The sequence below is a fragment of the Octopus bimaculoides genome, chromosome 1, assembly GCF_046866305.1.
Source record: "Octopus bimaculoides isolate indiv1 chromosome 1, ASM4686630v1, whole genome shotgun sequence".
Classification (NCBI taxonomy): Eukaryota; Metazoa; Mollusca; class Cephalopoda; order Octopoda; family Octopodidae; genus Octopus; species Octopus bimaculoides.
In genome coordinates, this window is record NC_142928.1 from 112440988 (window position 1) to 112456496 (window position 15509).

The 15509-nt window shown below is 38.5% G+C and overlaps 1 protein-coding gene across 2 annotated transcripts in view; it reads left to right on the plus strand.

Annotated features, from left to right (window-relative positions):
- LOC106874050 (ER degradation-enhancing alpha-mannosidase-like protein 3) overlaps window positions 1-15509 on the plus strand; it is a 465143-nt gene that overhangs the window by 47027 nt on the left and 402607 nt on the right. For both annotated transcript variants that reach the window (XM_089356169.1, XM_089356161.1), the window contains exon 3: window positions 551-651. In XM_089356169.1, the coding sequence (XP_089212295.1) occupies window positions 551-651 (101 nt within the window). The remainder of the gene's footprint in view (window positions 1-550; window positions 652-15509) is intronic.

The window sequence follows — 15509 nt, forward strand, 5'->3', positions numbered from 1 at the left end:
AAATTGTGATGGCACCTGTGCCCAGCATCGCCTGACTGGCCTTCATGCCGATGGCATGTAAAAGCACCCACTACACTCTGAGTAGTTGGCGTTTAGGAAGGGCATCCAGCTGTTGATACTCTGTCAAATGCTGTGCGTGAGAAAACCGTGCAAGCCAAATGGAGTTTAAATGTTCAAGTGGACTAAACCTTTCATATCCCCCCAAACAGATAACAACATCTTATGTGGGTGAAGACCTTTAGCCTGGAGTGCTGTTATTTCTCCTTTCTCTATCCACTGTCTTTAGCACTTGACATTGCTAGTCATTATTCTTTTCAAAACGGGTTCATTTGTGAGGTATGACAGCGAAGAAGAGCACACATTCACTCTCAGTGCGCAAAATAAAGTAATTAAGTCTGAATGATTTGAGATGTCTAGATATCAAAAGCATCAACTCAAGTGTGCTGAAGAGATGATTGCAGTGGTTTAATGAATTAGTAATATACTTTGTAGCTGACTTTCTCTACTCATGCAAATTATTGACTTCAGTTTTTAATTTCTTATTCTTTAGAAACATGCCTATCCTGCTGATGAACTGATGCCTCTCAGTTGCAAAGAGCGCTATCGAGGTCAAGAAAAATCACGAGGAGATATAGATGAATGCATGGGCAAGTAAGGCAGTTTTTTTATTTATTTATTTAACTTTAAAATGATATCTCTTTTATTCTCAGATATTAAAAAAAAAAATTTTCTGTATATTAACAGCTTTAAAGTTAAAAGTGAAATCTCTCTGAAGGTGTATAAAATGATTATTTAAATACTTTTAAGAGAAGTTCTGGTTCAAGAACATGAGAAAAAAATGTTAATTTCATGATAGTGAAACCTCTTCATAAAATACATGGATAAAAATGCCTAATGAATTATTTGCAACTCCTTTTAGGATAAAACATTGTTGATTTTGGATGTCAAATTTATTAACATCACTAGCAGAAATACCCAGTGTTACCCGGGTTAAAGAAAATAATGAAATCTAAAAACGCTGTCTAGATTATGCAGATCTCAACTGCTAGTAGCTGAGATACCAACTTTCTGCATTAATAACTCTCCAACCCATGCCCGCATGGAACATAGATAGTAAATGTTAAAAAAAAGTCTTCATCTCATATATGTATATAAAGTAAATACATGTAATTCAAAAACATGTTTTGTGTAGCTTATTTCATAAAGAAAAACAGGTACACATAGTTAATCAGACAATGCAGGTGGATATTTTCCCCAATGATATAATAGTAGCTGATAGATGGAGAGAGAGCCCTCAATTTAATGAAACATGTTTTGAAAGAAGCTGAAAGTGTTTCAGCAAAGTCAGTTTAGTATAAAGTTAGTTTCATTTTGCACCAAAACTACAAATGCCATATTTCTTGTGAAGCAAGCCATACTTTGTATTTATTGATTTTCAGTAGGCTTTTAATAGAATCCCTTGCTTTGAAGTATCGTGCAATGTGAAGAAACTAAATATAAATGGTTTGAGAGTGACCAGACATTAAAGGTATCAACTGAAGTGTACTGAAGAAATGATTGCAGTGGTTTGGATTCTTAATTTAATTGGATGAGTGCTGGGTCAAAAAATGTCATTTATTCCCAATGGGTAGTACCTCTAGAAGAGGAAACTGAAGGAAGTAATATTAGTAATTTCAGAGAACCAGGTTGTATAGAAGAAAGACAATTGGTTGATTTGGTCTGCTCATGCAAATTAACATTTAATTTCTTATTTCTTATTTATAGAAAGATGACTATCCTGCTGATGAACTGATGCCTCTCAGTTGCAAAATATGCTAGAGCCTGCTTTTTCATACAGGATGAAATCCTTTTTCTTTATTAGTAGAGGCATCAATTACCAATATTATTCTGCATTTTCTTTACTCTGCTACTGTATGGCTTTGAAGGCATTTATTTATTTACATGTAAGTTTGTATGCATTGTGGGATAATTAAGATTGCAAACCAAAAGCTTTTATTGCAACCAGCCATGTCTGGGCCAAATGTGCCTTTCAGTGAGGGAGTATGGTAACCCAGGCATGATCTGACTCTGTAAGATCTTTCAGTTAAGGATTTGTAATCATAGATTAACACACACACACACGGTAGCAATATCATCACAATCAAATAAGCAACTGGGAAAAAAAGAGCTTAGGGATGAGCTAAGCAACTTCTAATAAACAAAACAATGATTTCAAAAGTACAATAGCATAGGAGGCATTTGGTTACAATCTTGTTGAAGTAGAGAAAAAGTAAAATGCTTTCAGTCCTGTTCACCTCTTGTAAATCCTAGAATTCCAGAGACCACAAAGTCAGAAAACCAGGATTCGTCCTGATCTACCATCAGGAATTATCATTGAGAGAATAAGGTATTGCATGGAAATATGTCAAGGAGTCAGTTCTGCCTTACACATGTCTTTTTGAGAATATCTTCAAAGTATATGTCAAAAATATAAACGATGAAGAAAAGATTGACTTGATTCTGTATAGATATTAAGTTTGACCAAGGTAAGTATTCCTACCCGATTGTAAAGTGAAGGAAGCCAGACTAACAAATCTATATTAAATGATTTAATTTTCTTGTATCTGATAAGAAATGAACTAGAGCTCAAAAGATAAATGAAAATATGTCCTGTGATGGATCTAACATTATCATCATCATTTAACATCTGTCTTCCATGCTTACATGGGTAGGATGATGGACAGGAACTGACCAGGTAGAAGACTATTTTAGGCTGCTGTGTCTGTTTTGGCAGAGTTTTTTTTATGGTTGGATGCCCTTCCTAACACCAACCACTCTGTAGAGTGGACTCAGTGCTTTTTTATGTTGCACTAGCACAAGTGAGGTTAGTTTTGGCATGATTTTTACAGCTGGATGCCCATCCAAATGCCAACCACTTTATAGTGTGAACTGGATGCTTTTTAAGTGGCACCAGTACTGGCAGGGTCACTAAGTAACTCACAAGACAAGGGATTTTGAGAGGGACAGGGGCATTTGAGGAGGGAACTTGTGTTAAAGGATGAAAGGCTAGAGTGAGACAGAGAGGCAGAAACAGGTGTCTTGCTATTGAGGTGGTACATGGTTACCCAGAGACAGAGGACAAGAAAGAGGACAGAAACAGGTGTGCTGATGTAAAAGAGATACTTGGTTACCTCGTCAGAGGGAAAGCAAGAGAAGGAGAGAGAGAGAGTGATCAAGAATGAGGGCAGAAACAGGTGTGCTGCTGTAGATGGCATACATGGCTACCCAGCCAGAGGGAAGAGCAATGGAAAGGGAGAGAGAGAGTGAGTAACAGTAAAAGTGCAAGAGAGAACAGGAGATGATGTGCCAGTGCATATTCGCAAGTAACATAGATCAGAGCATAGATGTGATGGTAAAGTAAGGAGGAGAGGTATGGAGGTCATAATATACATGGTCAGGTATTGCCAAGAAGGCACAAGTAAAGAGTGGGAATTGCAGTGACTGGTAAAAATCTGGGTATAAAGATAGGGTAGGGGGAAAGCAGCAATACAGTGAGCAGGGCAGTGAGGGGAGGAAAGGGGATTGGAAGACAATCATTGTTTATGAAGAAGAAATGGGAAGAAGAGAACGATACAGTTTAGAAGAGGAGATGTAGTTCGGTTTCTTGGGGTAGAGTGTGTGAAAAGTTGATCTTACATGTGGGTGGAACACAGTGCTTCTAGAACTCAGTTTCACTGACATAGGTGGGACTTCTTTAGAATCTCATATTGCCAAACATCTCAATCTATTGTCATTTCCTCTATGAGCCCTAACATCCTAAGATCAGTCCTCACCACTTCATTCCATGTCTTCCTGGGTCTCCCTCTTCCACCAGTACCATTCACTTTCAGTGATTGACACTTCTGTATAGAGCTGTCTTTACTCATATGCATCACATGTCCAAACCAATGCATTCTCCTCTCTTGCAAGCAACATTTAATCCCTTTTATGCTTAACTTTTCTTTCAACACAGTTGCACTTTGTTGGTCATGCACACTGATGTTGCAAATCCAATGGAGCATATTACCTTCATTCCTCTCCAGTCAATGCATGTCCTCTGCATTCAGAGCCCATGTCTGACTACCATGAGTATGGCCATTCTCACACAAGCGTCATACAATCTACCTTTCACTCTAAGAGAGAATCCTTTTGTTGCCAACAGAGGCAGTAGCTCTCTGAACTTCCTCCATCCTATTCTTAGTCTACAAACAATACTTTCAGAACATCCACCACCATTACTAATTTTGTCACCGAAGTAGCAGAAACTATCTACTATGTCAAGAGAGCCACCTGGGCATTTAATTGAGTCCAAGTTCCATGTGCTCTTAGTACTTATTGTTCCTGTACATCTGCCACACATGAAAGTGACCTTATCTGTTAATCTACCTTTGATTCCACTGCATCTCTTATGTATCTGCAGCTTATACTTGATGTAGCAAATGGAATTACTTCCCACTCCTTTCCTACATATTGAACATGGTCATTTTCCTGAAGAAAGAGAATCTTATTTGCTTTCTTGCTAACAACAGCTTTAGTCTTTGCTAGGTTAACTTTAAGGCTAAGGCATTTTGATTCCAGCTTTTACTTCCAAATTGAGAATTTCTCCAATTCTGCTTCAGATTCTGCAATAAGAGCAAGGTCATCAGCATATAACATTTCCCATGGGATTCCAATTTTGAATTTCTCTGTTATGGCCTGGAGAACTGGGATAAATAAGAATGGACTAAGCACTGATCACTAGTGAACTCCAACTTGTATGCTAAATTCATCACTGTATTCAAGGCCGACTCTCACCTTACTGACAGCATTGCTGTACATGGCTTGTATGGTTCTAATGAGCCACTCTTCTACTCCTAGCTTCCTTAGAGACCACCAATTAAGAGAGCAGGGAACCCTGTTGAAAGCTTTCTCCAGGTCAATGAAGGCTAAGTACAATGGTTTACTTATGACCAAATACTTTTCTTGCAGTTGTCTCACTAGGAAGATAGCATCTGTAGTACTTTCCCAGGAACAAAACCAATCTGCATCTCGTCTAGTTTAACTCTATTCCTAATCAATTGAGCTGTAACTCTCTCTGTAATTTTCATGACCTGATTCAACAGCTTGATACCTCTGTAGTTGTTTCTATCTAAGGCATCACCTTTAATAAGAGGAGTAGTAGTACTCCATTGGTTACGACAACAAGTGTCCTAGCTGATATGATCAACGGAACAGCTTGCTCGTGAAATTAACGTGCAAGTAGCTAAGCACTCCACAGACATGTGTACCCTTAACATAGGGCCAGTAAAGAGTGGGGTAAGAAGGGTATGAAAGTAGTCATATGTCCATATATATACATATACACAGTATTAACCTCATATATTTATATATACATACATCATATATGTCTATATACGCAAACCCTATGCAGCATGGTATGAATCTTACATATTCATACATACAGACACGTATGTATGCATGCATGCATACAAGAACAGATGAGGTAGAACAATTAGATGTGAAGGGCAATGCAGGCTTTATGGATGTATGCTAAATGTGTCTCATTGATGTACAAAATATCATAATGCTATCTTTCTATGAATCATGATATAGGGCAGGGGTAGGCAACTTTTTGAGAGTGCGTGCCAAAACTGCCAAAAATCTCTGATACAAAATTCTTTCACATGTGCCAACTAAATTTTTTTGAGAACATATGTCAAAAATCAATCAGCTGTTAAGGTACAACATTCAGTAAATTCCATAAAAAAATGTTATTTATTTTTGTAGGTGGAAATTGACATTTTCTTTGAAGGCAGCATAAAATGAAAGAGAGGGGAAATAGACATGAATGTATGTATGTGTTGATGAGGGGTGTGAGACAGAAAGTGCATGTGTGTGTGGGTGTGTGAGGGAGAGAGAGCATACATTTAAAAAAAATTTTCTCATCTTTTTTGAGTGTGTGAGTGATTTACTGAGAGAGAGGTGTGTTGTTGTGTGTGCATGAGAGAGATAGTGTAAATTTTATTTATTTACTTTTTCATGCATCTTTTTTAGTGAGAGAGAGAGAAGGTGTCTTGCTCTGTGTGTGTCAGAGAGAGAGAGAGAGAGTAAGTGATAGTATAAATTTTATTTCTTTAGTTTTTCTTTCAAAAATTTTTTTACTGTCACTCTCTCCCTCTTTTTCACACACACACACACACACACACACACACACACAGCAAGACATTTTCTCTCTCTCTGACAACACCTCTCTCTCTCTCTGTCAATCACACACTAAAAAAAGATGCGAGAAAAAGTAAATAAATAAATAAAATTTACACTCTCTCTGTGTCACACACAGCAACACATACCTTCTCTCTCTCTTTCTCTCTCTCTCCCCCTCTCTCTCTCTCAGTCAATCACTCACTCAAAAAATGCAAGAAAAATAAATTTTAAAATGTACGCTGTCACTCCTTCACCTCTCTCTCTCTCTTTCACACATACAACACACACTTTCTGTCCCTGTTCATTTCCTTTCTTTCACTTTATGCTGCCTTGAAAGAAAATGTCAATTTCCACCCAGCAAAATAAATAAAAAATTTACGGAATGCCTTCAAGTCAAAATGAAAAATTGCCTATGAGGCTACTTGATATTTCTTAAGGAAGTGTATGTTAAGAACTTTTTTAATAAATGATAAAAAAAATCACCAGAGTAGTTAAACACAGTATATAATAATGGAAAATATATTTATTCACCTTCAATCAAAAAACAGTGAATCTTTGCCACTTTCAACGAAGACATTAGATAAAATATCAGTCCGGCAGAAAACTAGCAGACAACCTTTGCAACTTTCAAAAGAAATATTAGTTTGATAGAAAACTTGCTGACTCCTTTCGATATACATGTATATGCAGTATTATCAGTGGAACTTCTGCTGCTGCATCACTGATGACAGAGATTTTGTATCGGGTTTATATTTTGTAACCTTCAAAGATATGCAGGCACTATTAGTTTCATCCGTCAGGTTACTCCTATTACAAGACTTAACAAAGTTCATCACTCAGAACAAGGATTCACAGGCATATGTTGATGAAAACATGGATATTAGTGCTGTTGCAAAGTTTTTCAACTGGAATTTTCTGGAATGGCATTCCAAATCCTTAATAACTTGTTTTCTGCACTCCTCTCTGGTACTCCTATATCTAATCACTTTTTTTCAATATTTTCTAAGTCAACTCTAAGGTCAATAAATTTTTACTTCCAAATTGAGCTACCTTGAAGTTCAATCAACTGCATTTCAAAATCAATCATGTCTATCCATGAAAACATTTGTAAGTTTAGTTCTTCCAGTTTGATTCCAGTTCCCTGAATTTAGCAAGCCTTGTGGAAAACTGTTCAACAGTTGACTTGATAATGTTTACAAACAACTTTTGAAGACATTGGCGCTCTGTTCTGTCATCTTTTGAGAGATCATTGATGTACCTCTTTAGGTTTGGGAAGTATCTAAATCTCTCATTGTCCACATCCTTCTTAAAAACTTCTAGCTTCATTTTAAAAGCCTTTATGTAACCAAACATAACATCAAGTGCCTTACCAGAGCCTTGTAATTTAACATTCAAGTCATTCAAATGTTCACAAAAATCTGCAAAGAAACACCAGTTTATAAACCCACATGATGTCAGACAATTCTTGATGAGAAACATGTTGGTCATTCAAAAAGAGTTTTATCTCATTTAAGCATTCAACAAATCATTTCAGAACCAAACCACGGTTAAGCCATCGAGCATTTTTGTACATTTTCAGTCCTCTGTACACAGATTCTACCTCATTCATTAAACTTAAAATTGTCTTTTATTTAAAACCCGAGCAGAAATGTAATTAACAACCTTGGTAACAGTCTACATCACTTCTTGAAGTTCCTTTAGGCCAGCTTTTGCACATAAAATCTCCTCATGTATGATGCAATGAAAACCTATCAGTGTATGACCAACTTCTTTTGCAAACAGATTTACAAATCCTGCCTTCTCACCAGTCATGCTGGGGGCACCATCTGTTGTGAGGGATACTACTTTTGAAATGTCAATATGTTGAGAAGAGAATTCATTCACAGCTGCTTTACATATTTCAGCCCAGTTCACATATTTCGTCACCTTTACAAAATCAAGAAAAAATGACTAACCTAGCTGACGATGTAATGTCTGTACTTTCATCAATACAAATAGAAAAAATCTCCATCTTAAATATTCTATCCTTAACTGTTTTCCTACTTACAGACAATTTTTTAATGCATTGAATAATCTTTTCCTTTTCTGAAAAATTGTCAAAAAGGAAAGGTGCACACTCTAGCCAAGCTTCTTTAATATACTCCTCATCACTGAGTGGCTTTCCATGTTGGGCAATAATTTTTGAAACCTCAAAACTAGTAACAACTAAGTTGAAACTGGGCTTGCCTGAGATAAAGCTTATAAAAGTATCAGCCTGTTTTTTTTGTTTTGCTGAGTTCATGAAAAATTAATTCTCTTTGTTTTCTTCAGTTTTATTGCGTAAGTTCTTATGAACACTTTCAAAATGCTTTTTACAGAAGTTCTACAAACAACAGTTTCGGAACAGAAAATACATAATGCTTTATTGTCTCTCTTAATCATAACAAACTTTTCAGACCAGTATTTTTGAAATTCTCAAATAACCTCTTCAGATGAATGACATCGTTTCTTAGCTAGTGGTCCTGACATTCTGCACAATGTATAAAGGGCAGAAAAAAAAAATACACGAGATAATGATATATATGAAAAAGGAGGAAAGAGAAATGTAGAACAAACCACTTTACTTTTTATTAGTATTTTAATTAAAGAAAATAGTTTGCTATCCCCACAAAATGGTAGGAAGGGCACAGCACAAAGATCAGTAAAGAAAAGACAAAGTCTGTAACAAATTGAAATTTTATGGCCGTGAATAATTTGACGCTTACAGTAAATCATTTCAAGAAGCGATGACATGTGCAACAGTTCAAGCTCGAAATAACAGTCTGGGGTATGCACAATCTTGTATGTATGCAATACATGTACTCTATATGCACAATGTACACACAACAACTACAATGAAAACATTACCACAATCAACTAACCCAGACTTGCATGTGAACTGAATTTAGAAGCATTGACCTGTAGTCCTCTAAATGCAATTTAGTCACTTGAACATCGACAGACATCAAATGATCTGTTTAACAAAAACTACAATACAGTACTGGCTTATTTATTAGAAAAAGTTAAGATATTATTGTATACATGCTGTACAAGTATATCTACTGTATTCATAAGTCATAACAAATAGCATGATAGGAAATCTGAGAAAAACTACATAAAGGTAAGTTTATTTTTCAACTTACGTTTAATATGTAGCAGCTGAGGGTCACCGATTGTGGCAGCTGAAGTGACATGCCATATCATGTCAGGTTCACCAAATGTAGCAGGATGTATAGCAAAATGTGATGAATCAGTGGCATTGAAGGAAAACAAATGAAAAAGAATAGGAATGCAGTTTTCCCATTTGTTACAGTTTCATCGGCCAGGTAAAAATGGGAGAAAGAGAATGTTGATGTAACGTACAAGGCATATTTTGTCTGTGTGTGCATTTGTCATTTGGTCGTGTTATGTTGTTTTTCTATTTTGTCTGTTTGACAGGACAACGAAATTTTTCATGCCTGGTCAGCCAATAGCGGTAGATCGAGTGAGCGAGAATCCTTAGATTCAGTTTCAAATTTCAGCCTGGAAAATAAAATGTAGTTTCCACAAATATATAGATCGGATCTGTAATATACTATTGACAGAAAGTCGTTAAATGGAGGGTTACTAGAGAGAGAGTTTCGTGTGCCAGAAACAAGTTATTGGCGTGCTATGTTTGGCACACATGCCAGGGGCTGCCCGCCCTAGATATAGGGGCTAAAGCACAATACAATGCAAGCAATAGAAAGGATAGTTGTGAAGATTGAAATATAAGTTACGGTAATGTAAAGGGTATGTGTATGAATACTGGTGATATGCTCTTGTCAGAATCATAGTTTTATGTGGGCATAAAAGATCAAACATAATCACCTGGAACAGTAAAGAAAGTGTACGAAACAGTAAAAATTAGTTGGCCTATTAATACATTAAAAAGAAAATATCCATACTGAAACAAATTCTCTGGATACAAATGCTGCCTTTGGACTATAGTTTTAGATTTATAGCTGTGATTATTGCATGTTTTGGCTATGTAACTGGCTGCCTGAGTACTACACAAAACTACAGTTACAAGTCAGAGCTGTGAAAATATGTAAAGCATTTCAGAAGTTTAGCTTATTATAGATGCATATACGCATGTATAGACATTCAAACATATGTATGAAGATCAGCTGAAAAGTTCATAGGCTGACCAAGATACTCTCATGGAATGTGACCAAATGAGGTTTATTTTGCAACCCTTGTGGTTCACACACTTCCTCCATCGGTGTTGCAGTGCTTGGATCACCATTGGTGAAGAAGTTTTCATTCTGTTGGTCAACAATAGATATAATGTTGTCATCACTGCAATACTTTTTCCCAGCCAAGTGTTTTTCTTTTATGTTAGGGAAACAGATGATAGTCAAATGTGACCAAATTAGGAGAATAGGGAGGCTGATCAACTAGTTCAAAACCACAGTCATGCTCAGCAGCCATTGAAACTAGGGACTTGTGTGCTGGAGCGCTGCTCTGATGAAACAAGACCCCTTTCATCAGTTTTACTGAGTGTTTTGATAGCCTTTCATAATTGTCTCAGCAAGTTGGCAGAGTACTCTGCATTAATGGCATGGTCCTTTTGAAGATAGTCAATAAACACAATGCCTTTTGCATTCCAAAAAACTAAGGCCATCACCTTCCCTGCATATGAAATTAACTTGGCTTTCTTTGGAGCAGGTGAGGAGGAGCGTTTCCACTGTATTATCTCTTTGTCTCTGGCTCAAAATGAAGAACCCAACACTCATTCTGGGTTAGGTAATGTTCAAGGAAACCAATTGTATCTGCCTCAAACAGTGTCAGATTTTCCTGTAATGTGATCAGCCTGGTGCATTTTTGATCAGATGGCACCCACCAAGCAGAAACCTTTGACATGAGAAGTTCATTGTGCAAAATATTCTCGACTCTCTCATGGGACATGCTAATGGTATTGGCTATTTGAATTATAATCAATTGCCTGTCATAACCATTACCATGTGGTGAACATGAGGAATGTTTTCCTCAGTGGTGGCAGTTATCCAGATCTTGGGTCTCCTTCAAGACTCTCCCTTCCCCTCCTAAAATCATCTGCCCTCTTTTGCACCATTGTGCATCCTCTCCTAATGTCAGCATGAATGTCCTTGGGGGCTAAACCCTTTTTCTACAGTTACTTGATAACACCACAGTGCCAAATTTTGTCTATTTTCAAGAGAAATCACTACTTTTGAAATCTATTTTGAACAGTTAGATGTCAGTTTATCTGGAAGGAAACAATGTAGTTACTAATAAGAAGATTTGAAATTAACGCATACACAATTTCACAGCTCTTGTATCACACCTTCATAATCTGCCTATGGAATTTTTCAGCCCACCCTTGTAGTTATACATAAGTCTAAGCATGTAGATCCACACATCCATGCATACATACTTATGTGTGCAGAATGTTTAAATTTCTATGAAAGAGTCTTGTTTCTGAGATGAAAATCAGCTCTTTCTCTGTTGATGATAAATTTTATAAATAAAATCAGAACAATGTACATACGTGGGAAATTCTCTTCACAGTTGTTGCAAAACAATTGAATAGATAATAGATAGGTACATAGGTAATACAGACACACAAGCACACAAAGACACATGGAGACACATTCATACACAACAGACATACGTACATTATCACACAAACCCATACGCATAGACACTCGAACATGCACATACAAGGAGACAGAGGTACACACACATACAAACACACGAATATGGAGAATACATACATACACAAACATACATATATGCACACGCACACACATTTGCACAAACAGACAAAAAACAACGCAGCTCCAATAACAGACAGAGTCAACATCCATTGAAAAGGTTGCAAAAGCAACAAAAATTTTGGAAGGAAAAATATAAATGATAAATGAGTGGAAATCAAACTGGCGAGTGTGTTAGATAATAAGGCATTAAGACAATATGACTCTCCCCAGACAAAATAATTTGCTTCAACACAAGTTCACATGAAGAATCTTGCAAACCAGATACAAAAATGAAGTAGAATAAGCTCTGGCCGAGCTAGCAAGATGCTGAAAGGCTCTGTGTTCTGCTGTCTAAAAATCAAAATAATTCCTGCAAACTATACATGAAATCTGTTAATTTGACTCAAGCGGCTAGGACTCCCAGAACACCAAGCTAGAAAACTAAATCACGATGTTACAAAGCATTATCATCATCGTTTAACGTCCGCTTTCCATGCTAGCATGGGTTGGACGATTTGACTGAGGACTGGTGAACCAGATGGCTACACCAAGCTCCAATCTGATTTGGCAGAGTTTCTACAGCTGGATGCCCTTCCTAACGCCAACCACTCAGAGAGTGTAGTGGGCGCTTTTATGTGCCACCGGCACGAAGGCCAGTCAGTACTGGCAACGGCCACGCTCGAAATGGTGTATTTCGAGCAGGGCCATCTACCTGAAGGGGTCTGTGTTTTGTCTACCTTCGTACTTATTAGAACTTTGGTTTTAGTTAAGTTGACCCTAAGGCCCTTCGATTTTAGTCCCTGCTTTCACACCTGAAACTTATCGTCTAGTTCTGATAGTAATTCAGCAATTAGTGCAAGGTCATCAGCATAGATGAGCTCCCAGGGGCATCCTGTCTTGAATTCCTCTGTTATCTCCTGGAGGACTATGATAAATAGGAGGGGGCTGAGGACTGAACCTTGGTGGACCCCTACCTCTACCCGGAATTCTTCACTGTACTCATTGCCAACCCTCACCTTACTGGCAGTGTCTCTGTACATGGCTCGCATAGCTCTCACTAACCATTCTTCTATCCCTGCACAGGAACCAGTCCAGCAGTACTGGCAACGTTGGTAACGCTCACGCTCAAATGGTGCTATTTACGTGCCACTGGCACGAAAGCCAGACAGCTGGTGCTCTGGCAATGATCACCCTTGGACGGTGCTCTTAGTGATTTACTGGTACTGGTGCCATAACGATTTCGCTTTCGCTTGCCCCAACAGGTCTTTGCAAGCCGAGTTTAGTGTTCAATGAAGAAGTTGGCATAGGTGCCAGTCTACAAATTTAGTTCGATTTCGATTTCACTTGCCTCAACAGGTCTTCGTAAGCGGAGTTTAGTGTCCAAAGAAGGAATGTTACCCATAAGTGGGCTGGCTACATCCCTGGCAGAGGCCTTGGATTTTGGTCTCACACAGCATATTTCCAAAGGTCTCAGTCAGAAGTCATTGCCTCGGTGAGGCCTAAAGTTCGGAGGTCGTGCTTCACCACCTCATCCCAGGTCTTCCTGGACCTGCCTCTTCCACGGGTTCCCTCAACCACTAGGGTGTGGCACTTTTTCACAGCTATCCTCATCCATTCTCACCACATGTCCATACCAGCGTAATCCTCTCTCTTGCACACCACAACTGATGCGTCTTAGGTTCAACTTTTCTCTCAAGATACTTACACTCTGTCGGGAATGCACACTGACATTACTCATCCATCGGAGCATACTGGCTTCATTCCTTGCAAGCTTAAGCATGTCCTCAGCAGTCAAGGCTCATGTTTTACTGCCATGTAGTATGGCTGTTCGTACACATGCGCCATACAGTCTGCCTTTTCCTCTGAGCGAGAGGCCCTTTGTCGCCAGCTGAAGTAAGAGCTCTGTGAACTTTGCCCAGGCTATTCTTATTCTAGCAGCTACAGTTTCAGTGCACCCACCCCCACTACTAACTTTGTCACCCAGATAGCAGAAGCAATCAACTACCTCTAGTTTTTCTCCCTGGAATGAGACAGAAGTTGTTTTCTGCATATTTTCAGTGTTTATTGCACCTGAACATCTGCCACATACAAAAACTAAGTTCCTAGTTAACCTGCTTTTGATATTGCTGCACCTCTTATGTGTCCATAGCTTGCACTCGGTACATCTTATAGAGTTTCTACTTACACCTTTTCTACAGATCGAGCAGGGCCATCTACCTGAAGGGATCTGTGTTTTGTCTACCTTCGTACCTATTAGAACTTTGGTTTTAGCTAAGTTGACCCTAAGGCCGTTCGATTCTATTCCCTGCTTCCACACCTGAAACTTCTCGTCTTGTTCTGATAGTAATTGAGCAATTAGTGCAAGGTCATCAGCATAGAGGAGCTCCCAGGGGCATCCTGTCTTGAATTCCTCTGTTATCGCCTGGAGGACTATGATAAATAGGAGGGGGCTGAGGACAGAACCTTGGTGGACCCCTACCTCTACCCGGAATTCTTCACTGTACTCATTGCCAACCCTCACCTTACTGGCAGCGTCTCTGTACATGGCTCGCACAGCTCTCACTAACCATTCTTCTATCCCTAGTTTCCTCATTGACCACCAGATAAGGGATTGGGGGACCCTGTCAAAGGCTTTCTCCATGTCAACGAAAGCCAGGTACAGAGGTTTATCCTTGGCTAGGTATTTCTCCTGCAGCTGTCTTACCAGAAATATAGAATCAGTGGTGCTTTTCCCTGGCACGAACCCAAACTGCATCTCATCTAAACTAACTCTCTCCCTAATTAGTTGGGCTATGACCCTCTCCATGACTTTCATAACCTGATCCAACAACTTGATACCTCTGTAATTTGTATCTAAAGCCTCACTTTTACCCTTGTAGCAGTTGACTATGGTGCTGCTACACCAGTCATTCGTGTATCACCTTGTTAACAATATGGGTGACTAGGCTATAGCTGACACTGCCAGATATTTTGAGCATCTCTGCAGTGATTCCTGATGTGCCGGGGGCTTTCCCTGTCTTCATACTCATAATTGCTTTATCTACCATGGAACTGTCAAGTCGGATAGCTGGTCCCTCTGTTGGGCCGACATTTGGCAGACTCTCTTTCTCCCATTCATTCTCTTTATTGAGCGATCTTTCATAGTGGCAGCAAAGAAAATATACCAGAAATGAAAGAAAGTGTTACTGCATGAACTGAAAAACACTACTACACCACATGAAAGAGACAGATTCATGACATTCATCCAACAAGAATGCTGCCAAGTAAACCATGCCTGTAACAAACACTTTTACAACTAACTCAAGTGGATGAAACAGCAACAACAACAATCTCAGCCTGGTAAAAATAAACACCGGTACCCAAACAAAATTGATGGGATAGTCATATCGGAATGTAAACTACCAGAAGACTTTGACACCAGTGCATCGAAAACAATGCCACCATCAACAGCAACAATTACACCTCTGGAATATGCAACACAGTACAAAAATTTGCTACATATAAGGTCAGAAAAATTGATTGTTTGCATTTGAAAAAACATTCTTAAAAATA